The sequence below is a fragment of the Eurosta solidaginis genome, chromosome 1, assembly GCF_040869045.1.
Source record: "Eurosta solidaginis isolate ZX-2024a chromosome 1, ASM4086904v1, whole genome shotgun sequence".
Taxonomy (NCBI): domain Eukaryota; kingdom Metazoa; phylum Arthropoda; class Insecta; order Diptera; family Tephritidae; genus Eurosta; species Eurosta solidaginis.
In genome coordinates, this window is record NC_090319.1 from 90,206,193 (window position 1) to 90,230,596 (window position 24,404).

General features: G+C 35.7%; 1 protein-coding gene across 6 annotated transcripts; it reads left to right on the forward strand.

The window, feature by feature from the left end:
* Positions 1 to 15,559: 15,559 nt before the first annotated feature.
* Positions 15,560 to 21,916, forward strand: LOC137236456 (uncharacterized). 6 transcript variants are annotated; one of them, XM_067759076.1, is made up of 6 exons: positions 15,560 to 15,804; positions 16,910 to 16,976; positions 17,064 to 17,185; positions 18,094 to 18,441; positions 18,535 to 18,694; positions 18,760 to 21,916. In XM_067759076.1, exon 6 carries the CDS (start codon positions 19,780 to 19,782, stop codon positions 21,772 to 21,774), a length of 1,995 nt encoding a protein of 664 aa, XP_067615177.1. In that variant the 5' UTR covers positions 15,560 to 15,804; positions 16,910 to 16,976; positions 17,064 to 17,185; positions 18,094 to 18,441; positions 18,535 to 18,694; positions 18,760 to 19,779; the 3' UTR covers positions 21,775 to 21,916. The 6 variants fall into 4 exon arrangements, with proteins under 6 accessions (XP_067615177.1, XP_067615182.1, XP_067615183.1 ...); XM_067759077.1 differs by lacking the exon at positions 16,910 to 16,976; XM_067759082.1 differs by having other exon boundaries at positions 16,910 to 17,185.
* The last annotated feature ends 2,488 nt before the right edge of the window (positions 21,917 to 24,404 follow it).

Here is a 24,404-nt window from a genome sequence, read left to right on the forward strand (position 1 = left end):
GCACCGCGTACTAAAGGAAGATGCGCCTCGAATCGAAACCTTCCGAAGTGTCCTGATAGAGGCAGAGAACATTGTTAACAGTCGCCCGCTGACAGATATCCCAGTTAGTCCAGAGGAGGAGGAGCCACTTACTCCTAATCATTTCCTGGTCGGATGCATGAACTCGACGCAGACACCCAGCCTGGATGAAGCCCACATCTGTCCGCGAAAGCAATGGAAGATTGCGCAAAATTTAAAAGATAGAATCTGGAAGCGGTGGATGGTGGAATACCTGCCACAACTGCTGTGTCGACCCAAATGGAGGGAGGAATCCGATCCTCTAAAGCTAGATCAGCTGGTGATTGTCTGCGATCCCGCGCTGCCAAGAAGCCAATGGCAGATGGGTAAGGTGGTGGAAGTATTTCCTGGTAAGGATGGTCGAATTCGAAGTGCGGCCATAAAGACATCTCACGGAATCCTGCGTCGTCCAGCCAGCAAGCTAGCCGCTTTGAAGTATCGTGAATCCGCCGAAGATTCACTGGTCGGTGGGATGTTGCAATAAGCCACCAACGAAAGAGATTGGGGCAAAAATACAAAATCTCACCACCCCCCACGTTCCACAAGTCATACACCAAAAGAGCATCTACGCCGACAAGTCTGGCAACACATTTGGCCCTAAATCGACGGCAGCACTGGCATGCACTAACTCACATACTTGTCAAATAAATATAGATACTTTGTATTAGTAATTGTCTGTATTGATATTCTTTGTACTTTATTATATACTTTGTAATTTGTCGAAATCCGTTATTCGTTTATAAAAAGACAAAGAGACTTTGCCGCTAAGGCCAGTTACATTTTAATACCACATTTTGTCGTGTCATTTTTTAAGCCGTGGACAACAATACCGCTTAGCTTGTAAGCTGGCTAGCAACCGGTTGTAAAAATATGCATGAATGTTTTTCTTTTCTCTACTATTCAAAAATACAGATCACACTTATATACATATGTATACATGCGAATAGACATGTGTTCGTATTTCCAAACTTGAGTTCGTTATAAATAATATTTATGGAGGACAGCAGAAAAATTCAATATTTGCAACCATGTGTCTCCAACTTCCATCATTGAATGTAATTGATCATCGGGTTTTCGAGACAGGGCACACCGAAATGGAGTGCGACTCCATCCACTCGAAAATAGAGAAAAAATCAACATATGTACCCGTTTATACCCCAGAGGGGTGGTCGCAACTTATAGGGGATGCACGTATTACACCACGTCCTTTTACTGTAGTCTTTGGCGTTTGATGATTTCTTAGATTTTAAAGGATTTTCAAATAATAATTCTTTCAATATGAACAATATTCCCTGGAGAAAACTCTGCTGTCTTCGGTATATTAAACAAAATAAATCCGCGAAAGTTCTGTACAAATTAGACTTTACTGATGTGTTTATTGAAGTAGGCAGCAAAAAGTCCCGAGGTCGCCCAAAACAAGTCGACTTAAAGAAGGCCTATCAAAATGGCCTGTCTATGAGTGAGGCAAAATGGAAAGACCTTGATAAAATGTGTAAGGATCTTACAATACCAAAAGCGTACCATGATTTTTACCGTTCCCTAAAAACAAATCACATGGTGATGGACGCTTTACCGGAACCAAACATTGGTGAAGAGTCAGACGAAGACTAAACGTAAATGCTTTTCTCATATTTTTTTCTAGAGAAATTTGTTTTTTTAGTTTCGTTCAGTCTGCAACTGAAAAAGACTAAACCTTGCTATTGTCAAGTACGAGTTAGTCAGTCGTGTTATTTCGTAGCGAGCGGACGTGCAAACCATACCAGCGAGTGTATGCCGTATTAATAAATCATATTCATTTTCATATTCATTCATGTACTACTTTTTAATTACTTTTATAATTTATATTCAATAAATACATATTCAATTATATGTAATAATCAACATTAAATTGGTATCGAGTCATCCTTGACAACAATCAGAAGGGGATCGCGAACAAATTTCACAAAAATTAACGTGAAATTGCAGAAGCAGCAGCAAATCACGCCAATTTTAAAATTGAACGAGCCGTTGCAAGTATATTTTTTTCATAGAAAAATCAGTAACAACAAAATCAATTGCGCAGCGGCAGAGCAATTCCGCTAGCATACGAACAGACAGTCGCAGTGGCGCCTGTAAGTAAGAAAAAATAAAACCACCACCAAAAGGCATTGAAATTCTGCTATTTGCTACACAGTTTTTGTAGCAACCGAGAGCAACCGTGAATAGTGAGAGGGACTGAGCGATAGACGCTCACAGTATTCATCCCAGTTAAAGAAACATACGTATGTATGTATGTGAATGCTTTGTGTTGGGAATTGAGGTGTGACTTCACAACACAACCGAGCAACGTTGGAAATTTTTTGAGCACGAATCAACGTGGCGAAAAACGGAGACCAAAAAAAGTTGGTATAGCGGAAAAAAAGTAAGATTTCAGCAAGCAACAAGCAAGGTGATATTTAATATTTGCTCCGGTCATTAAAAACGAAAAGGAAATTGCAATTGTGCAGAATCAACGCGTAATAATGGCAAGCAAAATTAAATTTTCAACACTTAAGGTGGATCAGATAAATCGTTTGTTACAACAACAAGGATTATCATTTTTTGGCAATAAGGCACGCAAAGTTGCTAGGCTGATAGAAGTTTACGAGGCAGATGAATTAGACCAGGAAGAAGTCGATGATCTGCAAAACAACGAGACGAATTGGCAGAATCAATTCAAAGAATTGCGTGATATAGTAACCAGCATGGCGGAGACGGTAAGTCAAATAACAACAGCGCAGTTGAATCAAGCACAGCAAACGCAAATAAGTGGCGAAGCACCCAAAAACTCCGGCGCAACATGTAGCAATGTGCAAGCAATCTCCGGCGCAACATTTAGCTATGCGGAAGCAAACTCCGGCGCAACATGTAGCGAAACGTCATACACAGCAACAGGAAACATTGTGCCAGTATCATATGGCACATTACCAGCAACATATATAACAGATAAAACAGCATTCACTTCGGTAGTCGGAACAGGCAACATGGTGCCTGCAAGTTACAATGTAATGACAGCAATACAGCAACCGTCGAATTTAGAGTGGGGAGGAGTAACAGTGGGCTCATCCACCCCACACACGGGCCAGTTGAGCCATGAACTAGGGCATTATATACCAGCAAGGCAGTATAGTAATACGATTAGGTACACGATGAGGGAAATTATAAGCATATTACCCGAGTTCAATCCACTTAAGGGTTATTTAACAGCAAAGCAGTTTATCGCACAAATTGAAAAATTGCGTACGATATATCAGTGGACAGAGGACCAAATATTATTTGCAATACAGCCAAAACTAAAGGGTGTAGCAGCTGATTGGACAGATTCTCAACCCCCTTTCAGTTCATGGCGACTTTTTGTTGAAGCATTGACTAATGATTTTCCAAGTGAAATCAATGTAGCGGATGTACACCGTGAAATGGACAGACGCAAAAGAAAGCAAGGTGAGTCTATGAAAGACTATTATTACTTCATGCTTAATATGGGTCGTAGAGCAGAAATGGACCAAGCATCTATTATTTCGTATATCATTGGGGGGCTCAACGATCCGCATTTGTCGGGGAAGTTGTTAGCCATAAAATTTAAGACATGTAACGATCTGTTGAAAGCGATTGAAAGTTTGTCAGCAACGTCCGTTGGAGTTAAATCCGCATTCAACATACAGCAACAGCATCAACAGAAAGAAATCGAAACAAGTACAGGACAGGTGAGAAAGTCCATTAGGTGTTTTAATTGCAACGATACTGGACATTTAGCAGCGAAGTGTCCCAACCATCACGTAAACCCAGATGCAGCAAATGTAATAAAGAAAGAGAAGAAGAAATGAAGAGGCGAAGTCGTGTAACGTAGGTAAGAGTACCGTAGCAAGTTTGGTTGCACCATGCGTAACACCCCCACCATTTATGAAACAAGTTATGGTTTGGGGCAAGGTAGTGTCAGCATTTGTAGATACCGGTAGCGACTATTCACTGGTGTCAGCGACAGAGATTCCTAGTGAAGTAGAACGTGAACACGAAACTCATCAGCTCACAGGCTTCGGAGGTGGAGTGGTCGAGACAAAAGAAAAGGTAAAAGTAAATGCAATGGTTGACGATCGTTTAGTAGGTTGGTAGCACCGGATCGATTGATGCCATATGAAATGTTATTAGGTCGTGATATTATGCATGACACAAAGGTAGTTATTGAATCAGGTGTGCTAAAGCTAGAAGCATCTGATAGTAAGTCGTCAGTGAACGTATTAGGTGAAAGCGTAGAGCATGATGGGGTCAAGCGTTTGTTGAACAAGTATTACGATTGTTTCTCTGAAGATCTAAGGGGTATAGGTCGGTGTAAAACAACCGAAATGGACATCAAAGTTACAACCGAAGAACCAGTTGTGGGTAAAAGATATCAAGTTCCGTTGTCACATAGGCCGATATTGTCGTCGATAGTCAAAGAGTTGTTAAGTTGTGACGTTATCCAGCCAAGTTCTTCTCCGCATGCAGCACCAGTAATCAATGGTTTACAACGCTGGATATGACTGCCGGGTACTACCAGATACCACTAAAAGAAGCTAGTCGGCCATATACAGCATTTTTGAATCCGGATGGTCTCTTCGAACACAAAGTCATGCCGTTTGGGTTAGTTAATGCCCCCATGATGTTCCAAGAGATGGTAGTCAACCGGGTAAGAGATTTGAATCACCGGGATACAATTATCAATTACGTTGGCGAAGTAATCATTGCCACGGCAACCGAACATGAAGGCATCGAGGTATTAGAAGAATTTCTAATGGCAGTACGAAGGGCTGGGTTAACATTCCGCCCATCCAAGTGTGCGTTCATGGCGAAGCGGGTAACCTTCTTAGGACACAGTGTGAGTGGCAAAGGCATACGGCCAGGACGTGACAAAATTCAGTGCGTGGAGGAATTCCCTACACCAACTACAGCGACAAATATACGTCAGTTCCTTGGATTAACAGGATTCTTCAGAAGATTCATCCCAGGGTACAGTAACATATCGAGACCATTAACCAAATTAGTCAATAAGGACGAGATGTTCAGGAAAAAGCGTTCGGCGAATTGAAGATGGCATTGACACGAGATCCAGTATTGGCGAAGTTTGACAATGCTAAAGAACATGAAGTGCACACAGATGCTAGTAGCCATGGTTTGTCTGGTGTATTACTACAGCGGGAAACAGAGGGATTAAAGCCAGTTCAATACTTCAGTCGTCAATGCAGTGCAGCTGAATCAAAGTACGCCAGCCATGAGTTAGAAGTGTTGGCCATCGTCGAAACTCTTGAGCGATTGAGAGTGTATCTTTTGGGTAGGCCATTTATTGTGGTAACCGATTGTCATGCCGTGTTAGCAACTAAAGTAACAACGCTTCTTCAACCACGAATAGCCAGATGGTGGCTAAAACTCCGAGTTTGACTTCAAGTGTGTGCATCGTGCAGGGGCGCAAATGGCTCATGTAGACGGGCTCAGCAGAGCGCCAGTACAACCCGAAACGGTGGTGACTACAGTTGCAGAGAGGGTGATGAGAGTTACACCGGTTGATGACAGTTCTGATTGGTTATACGCAATGCAAATTCAGGACGAAAAAGTGCGAAAGATTGCGGATGTGCTGCGGAGTGGCCATCCACCCGACAACGATGAAGAAAAGCAGATACAGACAGACTATCATCTGCAAGATGGTCGAGTATATCGACGCGTCAACCAGAAGTTGAAATTGGTAATTCCACAGGCAATGAGGTGGCGTATTACGAAAGCGTGCCACGATGATGTTGGGCATTTTGCACTTGAGAAAACGATTGATCGAATCGAGAGACATTTCTGGTTTCCTCGGATTCGAAGGTATGTAAAACTTATATTAATGCGTGCGAAGAATGTTGTCTCTTTAAGGTAAAGGGAGGTAAATCGGAGGGTCAACTACATCTTGGTGAGGTCTTGCCTATTCCATTCCGTAGCATCCACATCGATCATTTGGGTCCGTTCCCCAAGAGCAAGCGGGGCAATCTTTATGTGTTGGTGATCGTGTGTAGCTTCAGTAAATACATCATTTTGAAACCACCGCGCAATACCAAATCCGAACCAGTGGTGAAAGCTTTGGAAGATGCAATGGCAATTTTTGGACAACCGTTACGTATTGTGTCCGACCGGGGCACTGCATTCACATCCAAGATATTCCAAGACTTCATTGGCAAATATGGCATTCAACATGTGAAAACTGCTGTGAGAACTCCTCGGGCCAATGGACAGGCAGAGCGGGTCAACAAGACGATACTTAGTGCAATCAAATGCAGTACCAAGACAGAGAAGGATTGGGACTTGACCTTACCTACTATTCAATGGTCGGTCAACTCTCAATGTCATAGCATAACTAAATTTTGTCCAAATGAACTGATTTTCAACTTCAACCCGAGAGATGTTTCCCAGAATCGGGTGATACAAGCAATACATGACAACATCGAATGTAATGACATCAGTGTGGAAGAAAAACGTTCGGAAGCAGTAGTGAACATCAACAAAGAGCGTAATCGGTGGACAGAGAGGTACGACGAGAAACACGCAAAACCGCGTGCATACAATGTGGAAGATTTGGTGTATCTTGACTACGTACCCACAGCAACGGGTGGGTCCCACAAGCTTGATCCGTCATTCAAGGGTCCTTATATCATAATGAAGGTTTTAAACTCTGACCGATATGTGGTGGAAGATTTGCCAGATAATACAGTAACTCAGCGAAAATATTGCAACGTGGTGAGCAGCGATCATATGAGGCCATGGCGCATTCTTGGTCCTGAACTAGACATTATTGATGAAGGTGACCTGGCATCGTCCGAGACGGACGAGGGGTCAGGAGAGGCCGAGCTGTCAAGTACGAGTTAGTCAGTCGTGTTATTTCGTAGCGAGCAGACGTGCAAACCATACCAGCGAGTGTATGCCGTATTAATAAATCATATTCATTTTCATATTCATTCATGTACTACTTTTTAATTACTTTTATAATTTATATTCAATAAAAACATATTCAATTATATGTAATAATCAACATTAAATTGGTATCGAGTCATCCTTGACACTATTCTATTTAAATTTTGTATCTGTAGAGGAGTTAAATGTTTATTTTGTTCAGTTTTTCAAAACGTTGTGTTATGTTTCAATAAAAATGTAAATAACTTTCCTAATATTGTGATTTTATTTGCTTTAACGAAATATTATATATGTCAAATTTTGCAAAGCCAAAACAACGAATGTGCATTTTTTTAATTAAAAAGTTTACATTTTTCAATTAACATTACTTAGTGGTTTACAAAAGTAAACCTTCCAATAGTGGTTGAATACAAAATTAAACCTCTATTTTTAACAATGTCTTCAAGGTTTGAAACGCGTTTTTCTCAAAACATCAAATATGGACATTCATGGCTTTGGCATTGGACCGACGATATGTAAATTGTCAATTGTGATACACATATAAGCATTTATATATACACATACGCAAACCATAAAATTTAGGAGATAAGACAAAAATATGTATCACCGCTTCAGCGGAACAGAAAAACTTTTGAAAACGATATAATAAATGTAGCCGTCGAGCACTCAACAAGTTTTTATTTTTACTCGGCATTCGATACTATAATCCTCAGAAGAGGGGTCGCGCTTCGCCATTCTTAAAAGTTGAATGTAAGAAAAATTTTAAATTTTTTTTTAAACGTAAGAAAATATTGAAATAAGAACAGAAACGGGAAAAAACAAAAAAAGAAATGTGAAAAATAAAAGAGCAAAGTGTGTACGAAAAAACAGAAAAGTGTGAACTTAATAGCAACCATTTTTGTTTATTAAAATAAATATGCAGTGCGAAAGTCTATCGGTTGAAGAGTACACAATTGTACAACTGCATGAGTGATTAAGGCAATTTGGCCTGCCCATAAGTGGAACAAAGGCAGCTTTGATATGTCGGCTGAATGCCATACCATCAAACGAACGTGGTGAATGTCCAGGATTAATGCTGCAGGACAATGATAAAGAAGATGTCTACGAGGAAGATCGAATACAAGTTTTACCAGAAGAAGAGCCAGAACAACCAAATGAAATCAGTTTGCTACGACGTGAAATAGTGTTGCTCTAACGGGAAAGGGACGTAATGCAAAGAGAAAACGACCTTTTAAAGAAGGTGGGACAGATTACGAACCCAGTATCAGTGCAGTTCGTTCTACACACGCTCCAGTTGAAATGATCAAACGTATGTTGACCGACTATGATGGAATGTCCAACTGCGATCTTTGGGTAAGTCAGTTCAAAGCTGTAACTGAAACTTAAGATTGTAACGGCGCCCTAAACTCAAACACACCACATCAAACATGCATCAGCTGTTCATTTACGAGTTGACCGAAGGCTTGGTTGGCTCGGCAATGATAATTGGAGACTTTGCTACAAGTAAAGGTGGTTTTTTTTTTTTTAAAGGTGCCTAAAAGATAATTTTACAATATAAGTTGGAAAACATTAAAGATAGATATTTAAATAAACTTTTAAATAAAATGAAGTATTTTTAACAAGCCGATTTGTGTATTAATACCACTTTGGAGATAAAATAAAGTTTTCAATAAAGGCATATGCTAAAATATGCTAAATGGCGACCGTGACGCGCGGGCCAGCCGCGAATGGAAATTAAAGGCATACACAAGGGCGTGGAGACAAAATGGTGGCGTACGTCACCACCTCTAATTTTTTTCAAGCTTGCAATTTTATCTGGCTGCATCGCATACATCATGCCATTGACAAACAATATATTCACGTTTAATTACGGGAATTACGAAAACTGTGGTAAGCTTCTAAAATAACCTCAATTTTTGTGACTGCGGCGCGGGAGCACCTAAAATAACCTCAATTTTTCTGACTGCGGCGCGGGAGCACCCAAAATAACCTCAATTTTTATAACCACATTGATTTTCACATTTCACAATTTTTATGACTACATTAGTTTAAATAAGTGATTAAGTCTACAATATAGTTAGCCACATGTATTCGAACATACTACACTTGTTTTGCTTGCATGTGTACAATTATTATTACACGCGTATATTTTCTTTTGCATGTGAACTTTACAGGTTATGTATGTTATAAAGCGATTTAAAGTTAATCCAAAAGTGCGATTTTTGCAAACGGTATTTCCCTAAACTCTTAACGTGTTCTTAAACCAATTTTTCAAATAGTCTTTTACAAATATTTTTCATTTCAAATTTTCGGGCATTTTGACCTATTTCCACGTACATATGGTAAAGTTTGGATTTTTTCATTACATACGGTGGTTTCAAAAAAAAAAAAACCAAATGAGATTTTTTATATAAAACGATGGTTCCGGAAAAACCAATTACGATTTTTTTTAATAAACCGGTGCGTCTGTGATTACCATATACCTATATACTTTTGAACCAATCACGCGACATAACCTCGTTTAGCACTGACCGTGGATCATTCAGATGGAAAGTATTACCTTTTTGGTTAAACGTTGCACCTAACCCTTTTTCCAGAATGATGACGATTGTTTTTCAGGCATTCCATCTAACGTAGCTTTTTTGTTTGTGGATGACATTATAGTGATTGGATGTAGCGAAAAGCATCACATTAAAAATCTGTCTCAAGTATTCAGCACATGTAGAAAGTTTAACCTTAAATTAAGTCCTAATAAATGTCATTTCCTTAGACCAGAAGTAAGCTTTTTGGGTCACAAATGTTCGGCAAAGGGCTTGTTGCCAGACCCGTCAAAAATCGAAGCAATTAATAAATATACAAAACCAACCGACAAAGACGCTGTGCGACGCTTTGTAGCGTTTGCGAATTATTATCGAAGGTTTATACCTAATTTTGCTTCTCTGGCAGCACCTTTAAACCGCTTGAATAGGAAAAAGGTAGACTTTATTTGGGATAGTGCTTGTGAAAACGCATTTGAATCATTAAAATCCGCTTTTATGTCACAACAGTTAGTACAGTATCCTGATTTCAAAAAACAGTTCATAATTACGGTAGATGCATCCAAGGCAGGTTGTTGTGCTATATAGAGTCAGATTCATGAAGATAACGATTCACCCATTTGTTTTGCGACTAAATTATTCACTAAGGCGGAGCAAAAGAAACTAATTATTGAATTAGAGTTATTAGCGATATATTTTGCGATAAAGCAGTTATATTTATAGAACCAACTTTCTAGTAAAATCAGATCATAGACCCTTGGTTTATTTGTTTAATCGAAGAAAAGGTTTAAATTGGTCCTGTTCGCCAATAAATCAAAATATAGAGCAGCTGCATGGCTGCATCCTAAAGCTAATTTCGCTGAAATAGGCATAAATAGCTCAATCGAAGAGTTTATACCTACGTTCAAAACAAGCGAAAATAAATTGGTACTGTAGGTGACACCTAAGTGGCACACACACAAGAAAACGAAAAGGATATACCTACAAGGTGTGCCTTAGTCATTTCTAACCTTAAAGTTGGTGGTAAGTTTTTGAGAAATAAGTTAATTCAGGTATAATAGGGGCCAAATGCTGCTCATCAAACGCATCCATATATGGATAATAAAGCAAATAATTCAAAAATTAACGTAAATCAGAAGAAAATTACAAAAGGAAACCCTTATAACTGACATACCACTGATTCCCATGCAGGGTATACTAATGCCGGAGGAAATGTTGTTGAACGTTTTACCCGAATTAGATGGGAAAACAAGCGTTGATGTGTGGCTGACCCAATTTGAAGATGTTTGTAATGCATATACATTGAGTGACAACGATAAACGCATGCTTTTGCTTAACAAATTAAAGGCAAAGCATTGCAATGGATGCACTCCAAACCGAATTTTGTTACCGATAGTGTTGATATACACTTAGATCAGTTGCAAGACGTGTTCAAATCCAAAGACATCAAACTACTCTTGCGCAAACAGTTCGAAGCACGAAAATGGAAAGTTGGAGAAGCATTTGTTGATTATTTTAACGTTAAAGTTATGCTGCCAGTAGCAATACAACTTAGCGAAGATGAGTTTGTCCAGTATACTATTGACGGTACCGCAGACGAGAAATTGCGGCAAACGACCATCAACATCGATAACACTCCCCAAAGCCTTCGCCAAATTATTATAATTCTAATAACCGAAGTATAATAAAATATATCTTGTTCAAGTTATCAAATTAGATATTGTGAGAAAATCTTGAAGTGAACGAGCATTGTTCGTTCTGTCGATCATTTATCAATAATTCAAAGGAACTCGTTCCACGATAGTGTAATAGCAACAGAAATAAAATTGGTTCGATCAAAGTGCAGTTCTTTAATTACAACTGTGCTGTTTCCATATTTTAAAAAGCGGTTAATATCCGACATAGATAACAATCCATTTAGCTTAATTATAGATGAGTCCACAGACATAAACGTTAATAAGTACCTCGGAATAGTAATAAGATATTATAGTTGCAATAGTAAATCAATTGTTAACACATTTCTTAAACTATCAGCTATCGAGGATTGCACAGAAAAGGGATTGACTGCTTCAATTTTCAGAACATTTGATGAATTTGGGTTGGATATTGAACATTTGAGGGGCTTAGGAACAGATAATGCTAGTGTTATGGGGCACAGAAAGAAAAAGGATAGGTTAATCTTATCGAAAAAGGTTGTTAATAAACTATTTTCTACTTTACATTGAAAACACAAACAACAAGTACAATTCAGGTGGTTAATCTAATCGAAAAAAAATTGTTAAACGAATTTGAAGATTTTTAACCATAAAAATAGTTTAACTAACCGTTAGAACTGTAGCATATAAATTTAACTACAAAAAATGGTATGGCTAAACTCTAAAATGGTAAAATTACAATTCTTAACAGCCAAAATAGTATAACTAACCAAATAAAATTGTAACTGTACTATTTTGGTTGGTTAAACCACCAACCGACAAGATAGTTTATTCGATGAGAAACGGCAACGCTTGATGCTTTGTGCAAAATAAAGCAACTCCCTGTTGATATTCAGTTGTAAAATTTTCGTGGACAGTGTTAGTTGCGTGGGCGTTGTTTAAAGTGCGATTTAAGTTAATTAAAATTAATAGAATAACAATGAGTCTTAACAATAGTGAATTGTTTTCGGTATATATTTTGAGTGCTCTTGAGGCGGATGATATGAATAATCCTGATCCAGCAGACATGGAATTTTGTCAACTGATTTTGGAGTGGGGTTTTCCTCAAAAAATCGCAGAACTCAAAGGTGATTTGCAAATACATACACTCAGAGAAAAACGCCGTTATAAAATCCAGCACCACCGGACTCATTTCAAGCTTTTCATGTTCTTACTTTTTTGTTCTTGAAAAACGAACGACCTGTTCTTAAAACAACAATATTGTTCTTGAACTGACAACCATTTTTTTGAAAACAGAACGGCTGGTCTTAAAATATGAACAAATGTTCTAGTAATGAGAACAATGTTCTTAAATTAAGAACAATGTTCTTAAATTAAGTTCAAGAAAAAAGAAACGGTATAATTCGTGTGCACTAAAATGTTAAATACAACATTTGGCACATTCTATCAAGCAGTTGTAGTGGCTCAGCGGCTACGATGTTGCGGTTGTAATCGTGTGGCTCGAGTTCGATCACCGCCAAACTTTGAAGTTTTTTAAAACAATTTTTTTATATTCTATTTTTTTAACTCTTATTTTTCGTTCAGTTCCACTCATATATGTACAGCTAATTCTCAAACTTGTTATGAAATGATTTAAGTATATATTCAGATTGCATCAATAAAATGAACAATTTCTCAATAAGAGAAAGACATGAAAAAATGCATATTATGCGTTTTTTCATCTTTTGGTCTTTAATAATAGCTTTTTTGTTATTAATATTTTTTATTAATTACAAAAAAATTATTATTAATAAAAATAAATAAATGAGTACTAATTGGAAAAATCACCTTCCCTCTCCATCCCCCCACCCCCTCCAACAAAGATCAAGAACAAACCGTTCTTGAATTGAGACCGAAAAATTTTAAATCGACCACAAATCGTTCTCGAAGCGTGAGAACGAAAATTCTTAAATCAAGCCCAAGTATTGCTTGAAATGAGCACTGAAGGTTCACACATCAATACCAAAGTGGTCATAAAATACGAACGGTGTGCTTGGAAAAACTGTTCTTAAAACAAGCCCATTGGTCACGAGATAAGAAAAAACGTACTTAGCAGACTTTTGTCAACGAATGTTCTTGAACTTGTTTCGTTCGTTTTAGAACGATTTTTTCTCTGAGTGTACATATGTCATTGTTTTATATTTTATTTTATTTTCTGCTATTTCAGCGCAAGCAATAAAGCTGACCAATTTGAAATATCTGACGGAGTCTGACCTTGCAGATTTGTTCAAGAATCACACGATTGGCGCTAGAGCAGAATTCCCCCACAAGCTCATAACTTGGAGGAAAGCAAACGTAAGTATTTCAAAGTCTAGGTGAATGTTTCAGCTAATTTTTCGCAAAATATTTTAGGGTTATAGCAACGTGTCAACACCTTCAGTCAATTCTCACATTGTTGATTTTATGCAGCAGCGGCGACAGCGGAACATTGGCATTGAATCTCCTTCAGGTTCACAGACATCCATTTCTTCGTCACATGATTTTGTAAGTGTATATATTTTTATATTTGTATTATATTTAGCACCCTTCGAAATGGATCTATCTGCGCAGCTATGGCAGGTTGTCTGAAAAATTTTCTACTTACTATTCCAAAAACAAAATACAATTTTTCAAATTTAGAAAAATTAAAAAAATAACAATAATTATCATTAAAAAAAAAAATATATATTGTATTATATTTATTTATATTTTTTTTTTAGCATTTACAAAATGCGTTGAATGCTCATCCAACTGGTGAGTATGTTCTGCGGTTGGGCAAGCTAGATGACGCTGGGAGGAAGATCTTAATTGATGCGACTGTGTCTTGGTTTATTAAAAGAAAAATGAAGATATGCCGAAATACATTCCAATCTATTTCGCAAGATATTGCTAACAGATTTAAAGACGACAAGGTTTTACAAATTATACCTTCCTTCCAAAATTATTTCCAAATTATTAGTCGATTTACTATTACAAAGATCCGATTACCTTGAGGCCAGCAGGCCGTTTGACCGATAAATATTACCACACATTGAAAAGATTGAAGAAATCCGGTGAATTAGTGGACCCCAGCCTATAAGCAGAAATCGAGGCGCAGTAACTTTATTAAAGCAACATCAACCTAAAATCATTTTAATTCCGCGTGTCTGCCATTCGATTCAATTGGCTGTTGCATCTACTTCGAAGCTACTTCCGAATGAAATTGAACTTTTGATTACAGAAACATACATATAAATGCTTTTCCAAGTTCGCAAGTAGACAATGGAGCTATGCAATGCTATATGCTGCCATAAACGAAGGACTCGAGCCATTGTAAATTGTTAGGGCATGCTCAACTCGGTGGTTGTCCATCGAAGTAGCCGTAAAAAGAGTGGCGAATCAATGGCTAGAGTTGAAACCCCACTTTGGTATCGCTGCTGTCGCGGATTCGTGCCATAAATCAAATATTTTGTCAAATCTTTTCACGGACACTTAATTTGGCTTATTTACTTTTCCTAAGCCCCCTACACTCAGAAAAAAACCGCATTCTAAAAATAAGTCCGACTGGGATTAATTTTATCCTTTTTAATTCTTAAAATTTTAAGAATGCTTCGGTCTTAAATATTCTTAAAATAAGATTTTTCCATTCTTGATTATAGTAATCAAGACGAAGAAGTCTTAATATAAAAATAAGCTTCTCATATTAAGAAGAAATGAGCTTAAAACAAAACGAAGTCGTACTCATATCAAGAACATAATAAATATTCATGATATAAGTTTCCAAATTTCTTGAAATAAGATGATAGGCAATTTAGCACTCGGCTTTTGCTCGGCTGTACTCACATCTGTATTCTTGTTGTTATAATTTTACAAGTAGCGGCATTGGTACATACAAATACCCATCTAAAAATTATGTGAGCTATCTTAACAAAAAATGAACATAGCTCCGGATTTTAAGCTTTTTTTTGGAGATAGGTTTTGAAATTTGATCCCACTTAATTCGAGACATCGAAATTTGTGAGATTGGCACTAGTTTTCAGTATTTGTATTTGAAAGTATGATAATATTTTTACATTTTTTTCAATAGGAGCTACATATATATTCCCCCAGAGATAGATTTTAATTTTATGCCTGATGAAATCAGTACACAAAAATTGGGTGTAATATAAAGAATTTTGCATACAAATTAGCTCCCAACAAATTTTCGTCCCAATATTGTGAACCTTTTGTTCAAATGGAAATATGGAGCAAATTTTTGATGGGTATCTGACGCTTGGACTGCATACTTTTGTTGGTATAATTTTGCAAGCAGCGACACAGCTACATACATACATACATATTTCATATGCGGTTGTGTCTGCTCGCAAGTAACGGAATTCATAAACGTTTACCGGCTAAGCAATCGTAGTTGCCTTTGAGTTTTTATGCAATTGGCGAAGTCGCAGTGAAGGCAGAATGAAGCAGGAATTTTGTAGTTTTCTTTTGTCGCGTACCACGTGCGTTCAGTTTTTATTGTGCCATAAATAAAAAATAGAATATGAGTGAAATTGAACAAGCGGACACAGACGGTTTGGTAAAACTTTTAAACGAATTTAATTTGCCAGATGTTCTGCCGTATTTAACAGGTATGTACCTAATTATTTTTTATTTTATTAAAGTGAACTTTTACGCATGAATACGCATTTATGAATATTTATATATTCATATCGTCGGTGCAAGTGGAAAACTGCTCAAGTTTGTAAAAATTATAGGCGGTTTTACATTTTTAGCGATATGTGCATATGTAAATATATACAAATGATGATGAATGTGTCGGATTTTTTAAATTAATGTCCAATTTGGGAAAATTTTAGAATAGCACCCCCCCCTCCCCCCCCCCCCCGAGTACGGGGCAAAACTTGGTATCAAATGGAAGGGGGAGCTGTCCCGATCACAAATATATATATTTTAAAGTGCGCAAACTTATAATTTAAAAGTTATTTGTTGTTAAAGTTTGCAAATTTAGCAAATTTCTATAGTACTTTAAATTACAAATTACACATCTTTCAAAACCTTAATCCACATACATATCTATATAAATTGGCAACGATAAACTTAAATTGCATTTTTGTATATTTCACATTTCATTTTTGCATTGTTTTTACTTATTATAAATGTTTTTATTAAATCAATCGCGCTTTTGTAGCAACATGCACATTTACATATATATATATTTTATTGATGACATTACAAAGCTGTGCTGCCACATAAACAAAAACAAAACAAATATAAATATTACCTTACCACCATTCAGTTAATAAAGAAAAAGGAAAATATATATTTTTACTACTCATTTTGGAAAGTTGAAACACCTTTCGCGTAGGCGGCCTTCGGCCGCGCTTATAAATAACCCTGGGATACGCCATGCCAAGTCCGCCACGGTGATGTCCTTCTGCGTAGTACAACCATACATTTGATACCAAGTTAAACCCCGAACTCGGGGGGTTGCTAAACTAAATCGCTGCCTCCACTTTTTCGATAAAGTTTTAAATTTACGCAACGATTTAACTTTGATAAATTAAGCGCTAGGCCTAAATTGGGGAGGCTTAGAAGTGTTGTTGGTTTTGAAAAATCAACTAAATCGAAATAACGTTAAATAATGTCGTAAGTTTGAAACTTTGTCAAAAAATTTAGCATACAAGTTTTGAAATAGGCTTACAGATACTTTTCACACGTTTAAATATATTTTAGGTGCACATGTTACTTTGAAAAGCTTGCAGTATATGCGGAGTAAATCGAAATAACGTTAAATAGTGTCGTAAGTTTGAAACTTTGTCAAAAAATTTAGCATACAAGTTTTGAAATAGGCTTACTGATACTTTTCACACGTTTAAATATATTTTAGGTGCACATGTTACTTTGAAAAGCTTGCAGTATATGCGGAGTGAAGACATAAAGGAAGCCATACAACCTCTAGGCCTTCGCATTGAATTCCGAGAGAAACTTTTTATGTGGAAGAAACGAGAGGTATTGTATGCATGGAGTTTTAATTTTTACCACTTAAAATAAGTATTTCTTAATGTTTCTATGTTTTGTAGTATGGAATAGACGACGATACAATTTCTGTACCATCTAACGTGGGTCCTTGGCTCGAAACGGCAGGGCAGAACACAAAACACCCCTCAAGAATTTGTTACTTAAAATTTAAAACCTTTGGGTATTTTTTTTTGTGAAAATTATATACGAACATATTAAAAAGTAACTTTTGTGAATCACTGCAAGGTTATGGCCATAACCTTCTAAAACTCGAGATCTTCATTCAATAAATACCCCTCGACTCGAAGATTAAACATAACTTATAAAAAGTGTGATTACACCAAAATTTACGAAGGAATTTTTAATATGAAAAACGTTTACATAATTTTAAAACAAGCTGTATTCCGCTGTATATTGACCTATTTCTATCAACAGGATTTGACTAGCTTGTTAAAAAATTCAGTTAGAGGTTAAAATATTCTTCAGTCCGAATGTAAAAATAAAATCCTCACAAATGCCCAAAGAGACGATCTTATTCACATAATATTGGAAGAGGTTATTGGAAATAATATAAGTCTCAGAGTGAACGAAAGAAAGAAGAAGAAATATGTTCCATCTTTCCCAATGAAGTTAATGTGCAGGTAAAATATCCAATATACATTAGGGTGTTTCAAAATTTTCTCAAAAATTTCGCTAGTCGGTAGTATTTTTATGGGTACTTTGATTTTATAAAAAAATCGAATAGTAAATAAACTAAAGAATTAATAAACCAGGTGTATACCGCCATTATTTCTTTCTAGCATATTTTATCTCCTAAAGTGAATAAAAATTAAAGTACGATATGTGATTTCATAACTGAGCTTAAATAGAGTTTTCTTCTAATTAATATTGTCTTACAGGATTATTATTTCATTCCAAGGCAAGGAAAAAACAATCCATCTGGTAAATTGTATTCAAAATACAAAAACCTAAAATCGAAACGACGTAAAATTGAAAGTTCATCAGAGTTGTCTGAGAGCCCTGATGAAAATTATTGTTCCCAACCGATTGCCCAAACTCCAGAAGTTGATGAATCAGTCTCCGAAGCATACAAAACTTCTTTAAACAGAGACGGTGCGGATTGGGTCCAAGTATGCGAAAAATGGAAGAAAACATTTCAGATAAGGCAGCGGGATTTACATAATATGAGTCCATCTGCTTTCTTTCAGGCTTGGACTAAATTTGCACATGCACAAGCTGCTGATTTGGTAAGATGATTCTTTTTTTTCTAAATGTATGTTTAAATATAAGTCTGCAAACCATTTACATACTTAACTGATTTTCCATTTAATAATTTACAGATTGAAATCGATTTTCAGTTTATATATCCAGAAAAAACACATTTATTGCTTTCTAAATGGGAGACATTTAAAACAAAAATTTTTAGTTACTACGAGAAAAATACAACGAACGAATATTGCAGGCAACTTTTATCTACGGCGAAATCATCAGATAATAAAGGTGTGTATATTCAATAAAATATTCATTCAATATAAAAATTAAATATATGTATTTCCTTTTTATAGATATCCAGGACTATTTGTTTACGATTCTTCTTAATTCAGTATTACCTTCCAGCTCTAGATTCAAAAGTGAAAGCGGTAAAAAGACGAAAAAAGTAACTATTGTCGACTCCCAAGAAAGTTTAGTTTTGCGTCTCACAACTTTAAACGATTACCAACGACAAGTCAATGCAGTAATAAACAAATACTATTCTGCAGGTTTAACTATACAACCATTTTTGATCGTGGAAGGGCTGTCAGATACCAATATAAGCGGTTTTTTTGTGTATTTTGATAATAACTTGCTTAAGTTTAATTCGTTCATTGAGAGCCTTGACTCTTGTTTTAAAATTTTTCATGTAATGAACCTAAAATATCCACAAGCTTGTCAGGAGCCCTGGCTCTTTTTTCAAAAATTTTTTTCGAAATTCACACAAAGTATGATTTCAAATCTCCAAATATTACATCGCTATTAAACTTTTTGAAGAATGATTAAAAAAATAACAAAGAAAATATGTATATTCGCTTTCAATGTTTTAGCACCATTAAAATTTTTTAAGAAATGATTGCAAAACTGTTAAACTTTTTTAAGAATGATTAAAAAATAACAAAAGGGTGTTTATTTGCTTGTATGTGATTAAAATAAAAACAAAAAATGTATATTTGCTTTCTATGTTTTAAAACTTTTGCGGAACCTGCAATTTTGATTAACCATTTTAAAAAATGTCACTTGTTAACAAGAAAATTGTTAAAACTACAATGTATTCAGAACAACTGTAATCAAACTTTTACAAATTTTTCTTATTTTCGCAAACATTTAGAAAACAAACATAAATTACATTGTAAGTCAAGCAAAATAAATATATCTTCGCCATCAGTAAATCTAAACCATTCAAATATTTTGGTAGATCAACCGCAAATTGTTGAACAGGCAGGAACTATTTTAAATGCGAAATTGAATGATAAATCGTCAGTATTTCAAAATGTAAACGATTTGAAAAAAAGGCTTTGCAACTTTCTTTAAGTTTGTACGATCAAAATTTTATGCCACGGAAGCAAGTAATTAATATACAAAGTAAAATATCCTCACTTTTCAGTTCTATCGCATTAGGAACAGAAGCACAATTAAATGTAAATGAAATCTCTACTGAGCTTAAATTACTTTTACAATTTGGTAAGGATCCTTTTGAAGAAATACGAAGTGAGTATAGGCTTTTCAATATATTAAAACAATTTAATCTTTTTGAACATCCTAAGTTGTTTTCAATTGATAAACAAATATCTACAATAATCTCACAAGGTAACCCCACTTTAGGTGCCAAATCCTATGATATATCTATTCTCCCGTTAGATTTCATTTTTAAATCAATTTTTCAAATTCCACCAATTTTAGATAAAACAATAAAAAATACCCAAGAGAATTTAATTCAAAGCAGTATATGCAATTATATAAATGCAAGTATTTTTAAAAATAAAATTCTAAAATTTCGTAATGCCATAGTTATTCCATTTGTCATATACTTCGACGATTTTCAAGTTAATAACCCACTTGGAAGTCACACACTGTCAATTTGTGGCTGCTATATAAATTTCCCTTCAATGCCGCAATATCTCTTATCCCAGCTTCAATACATTTTTCCAGCTGCATTTATTTCAAGTTCACATTTAAAATTGTATGGGAATGAACGCTCCTTCCATCATTTGGTGGAAGAGCTAAAGCGCTTAGAAGATGGAATAGACATTAGCATAGGAAACGAAATAACAAAAGTTCATTTTGTTTTGAGATTAGTGGTAGGTGACAACTTCGCTGTAAACAGTATAATGGGGTTCGTACAATCTTTCAATTCAAAAAGATATTGTCGTGCCTGTTCAAGAACTAGAGAACAAATGCAAAATGATGTTGGTGAAGTTACTGAGTTTTTACGAAATGAAAATGATTTATTGGAAAATAATTTTCAAGAAACAGGATTGAAAAATGTTTGTGTATTTAATAAATTGGACAATTTCAATGTAATGGATAATTTTTGCTTCGATATCATGCATTATTTGTACGAAGGAGTATGTGTTTACGATGTTTGTAACGTACTGCTTGCTTTAATTAATTCAAATATTCTTTCCTTGAATGATATTAATGGCAGAAAAAATCTTTTTCAATTTGGGGAAACAGAGGTTGGAAATTGTTCCATACCTTTGGATTTTTCTAGATTAAAAGCATTCAACCTAAAAATGGCAGCCAGTGAAGTAATCTGTTTTGTACATTTTTTGCCGTTGATGATTGGAGATTTAATACCTCTAAACAATGAATATTGGCAAGTACTTTTAATTTTATTAGATATTATTGATTTAATTTTAAAACCGAGTTATGTAAGTGTTGACTTGACGAATTTACAAATATTAGTTGAAAAGCATCATACCATGTATCTAAGACTTTTTGGTTCTCTAAAGCCCAAACATCACTTCCTTGTTCATTATTCAACAGCAATCAAAAAATGTGGCCCATTAAAGTACTTATGGACAATGAGGTTTGAAGCCAAACACAAAGAAGCCAAAATTTACTGCCATAACACAAACTCAAGAGTGAATACGCCTTATACTTTAGCAATTAAGGCAGGGTTAAAGTTTTCCGCATTTTTAATTGACCATGATCAATTCATTGAACCAATTTTAACTTATTCTACCACGATATTGTCAAATTTAATCAAAGATGATTTTTCTTATGAAATAAACGAATTAGTGAATATTGATTTAAAAAAATGTAATGTTTGTAACGACCTAGTTTTTAAGGGAACACGATATAAATCGAACTACTATTTATCTATAAATCGCATAAGCTTTGAATTGTACAAGATTAAATGTTTAGTTATACATGAAGAAAAGGCTTTTATACTATGTCAAAAATTAGAAGTGAAAACATTTGAAAGCCATTTAAGGTCCTATGAAATGGGTTGTTTAATTGATAAAATGTATTTAAAACCAAATGAAGAGTTCACAAGTCCACCTTTACATATATATCCTATAAATAATGTAGTCATATGTTAGAATGAAATATATATAAAAGTATTTGTGTAAATAGATACAAATCTGTGTGTAAAAAAATAGCTGCAAAAACTATTATAATTTTCATAAAAGCATCTTTTAGTATTAACGAAAATATATAAGAATAAAATAAATATGATAATAATTTTGGCTCCTATTTTTGTGCGTAATCGTATACACATATATTGTATTTTATGTGTACGTGCACAAGATAATGTAAATTCTAAGTTTGTTGTGAATAAAAAAATTTAAAAAACTATACATCGTTTTCATTTTTCCTACAAGGTATTTTGTCTTCAGTTGAAGAATTAAATATTCTTATTTTAAAATATAAAAATCTTCTTTTAGGAATTCAAGGATTTGATCCAGGAATAAATATTCTGCTTTTAATTCCGAATTATTCTTAAAATAAGAACAAGTTTTCTCGGATCAACTTCGCTCAATCTTGTTTCAAGACCATTTGGCATTCAATTCAAGAACGAATTATTCCTGTTTTAAGAATACAGCATTCTCTTTTCAGGAACTCAAGGACTTAATTTAAGAATAAATATTCTGTTACGGTCTGCTGCTACGGTCTACGGCTACGATCCACTTGGGAGCGTATTCACGCGAACACATCTAGCGATGTGGCGAAAGTTGCGATAAAAAAATATCGAAAAACAAGGAAAAGACAGACCGGCCATCACTAGCGAAAAAGATGGGATTGAGTTTCCGGCAAGATAAGTGTGTGGAGGTACGTAAAAATTTTAAGAATCGAAAAACATCCTCGCCGGTTGTGCACTTACCCAAGGAACTGTCTAAAGACGAGGAAAGAGTCAATAGCGCAAAGCACCGAAACAGTTCTTTGCGATAAATCTCGCTTTACGCGGCTATTTTGGGTGATAATAAACGCTGTACAGGTTATGTTGTGTGGACACAAGGTCCAGTTGAAGTAGGTCGGCGTTCGCAGTCATACTTAGCGAGATAAACCTCTTCCTCTACGTTTACTAAGAACACTACCACCTGCGGAAAAGCGTTCGACACCACCAACGGCGCCTACTATTATCACGGGCGTCACCGTCAGTAGTATCTCCCCCAACCCATCCATTAGCGCCAACCACGAGCGCACAACCACCAGACGTACCGCCACCGCCAGCTGCAACGCACACAGCGGAGCCGCGAGCATAGGCCAGCGGCCACTAATGTAACACCTACAACAGACGGTACCACCGACAGCAATACTAGCCGCACCTTCATCATCTACGTCCATATCGGCTATAATAATACTAGCGCAATCCTATCAGCTACGACTATAACGGCTATAATAATACTAGCGCAATCCTATCAGCTACGACTGTAACGGCTACAACAATATAGCCGAATCTTTATCAGCTACGACCATACGGGCTACAATATATCGGCTACCGTGACAACCACCGGGCAGCGAACCTATGCCTGCGGCCAGGCCAACTGCGGCAGTGAATATCAGCGGGTAAAGCGGTGAGTCCGTTCCTTTATATTTTGCCTACGTTTAAGTGAATTTATGAATAGCTCTACAAGTTTTTTTTTACGAAACCAAGAAGGTTTGCCACCGGCACCAGGTCGATGAGGAATAACCAAAGCATACACACCACCCTATATGAAATGGTCATATAGCCAAAGCAAGCAAAACTATGTACAACATTTAGATAATTCACTTGTAAATGTTTTGATTTTGTATTCGACATATTTTACCGAGTTAAAAGGTTAGATAAATTGTTTTGAACCGTGGGTTAGATTGTAATATGTAAAGGCTCGTAGAATGTAGGATGTCGTACATACACCTGCGAGCAATAAAATTGCAGCAAAAATGATACGCAATTTTTATCATTTTCAAAGCAAAATTCTCATTGTTGTATGGAACGAAATTATATATATGATAGTTAATCCTTAACCTTGGAAATCTCGTAAATTAGATGGGTTTCAACGTATGTTTACGAGCTTTATACGGTTAACTAGATTTGGGACTTTTCATTAGCTATTTTACGATTATTATCTCTATATATTTAGGTCTAAAATAAATTTTAAGAATAACGCAAAAAGAGCACTAGCCGCTATGGCTATCAGCTCGGCATTATTATATTAAAGTAATATACCAGTTGGATAAAAAGTTTTGACTGTTGTAAAGAATAAAAAAAAGTGTAGCTTCGGTGATCACTACTATAAATTTGAATGTACAGAACAAGAGTGCTAGTTTAGTGAGCATCACTGTAAATTTTAACATCTAATTTTGTATTAATAAGTCTTGCACATATCCTTAAATGAAACAAAAGTTAACAATGACCTTACTAGTTTAATTGTCGAATGAAATTTTTTTTTTCTGCCTCCATTACGAAATTTTATTAAGGAGGGAATTTAAAAATAAAAACAATGATATTCTACATATGCCCACAACGAAGTGAGCAAGTATAAGGAAGCTTCCATTTATATACATGCATACATTTAAGTTGTGATGGTCTAATCATTCTTGAATTTAGTACACAAGTAAATATTACCTTGATTTAAAACAAGTTTTACGCCAACAGAAAGAAATATAATTATATGTGTTTATTTTACTAATCACTCCTGGTGAATCTCTTTTTTTGTACGGCATCATTTCATTCACTTTTAACGTA

Excerpts from the sequence above, each read along its gene's own strand:
- LOC137236456 (XM_067759076.1), top strand. The coding sequence starts at position 19,780 with ATGCCACGGAAGCAAGTAATTAATATACAAAGTAAAATATCCTCACTT.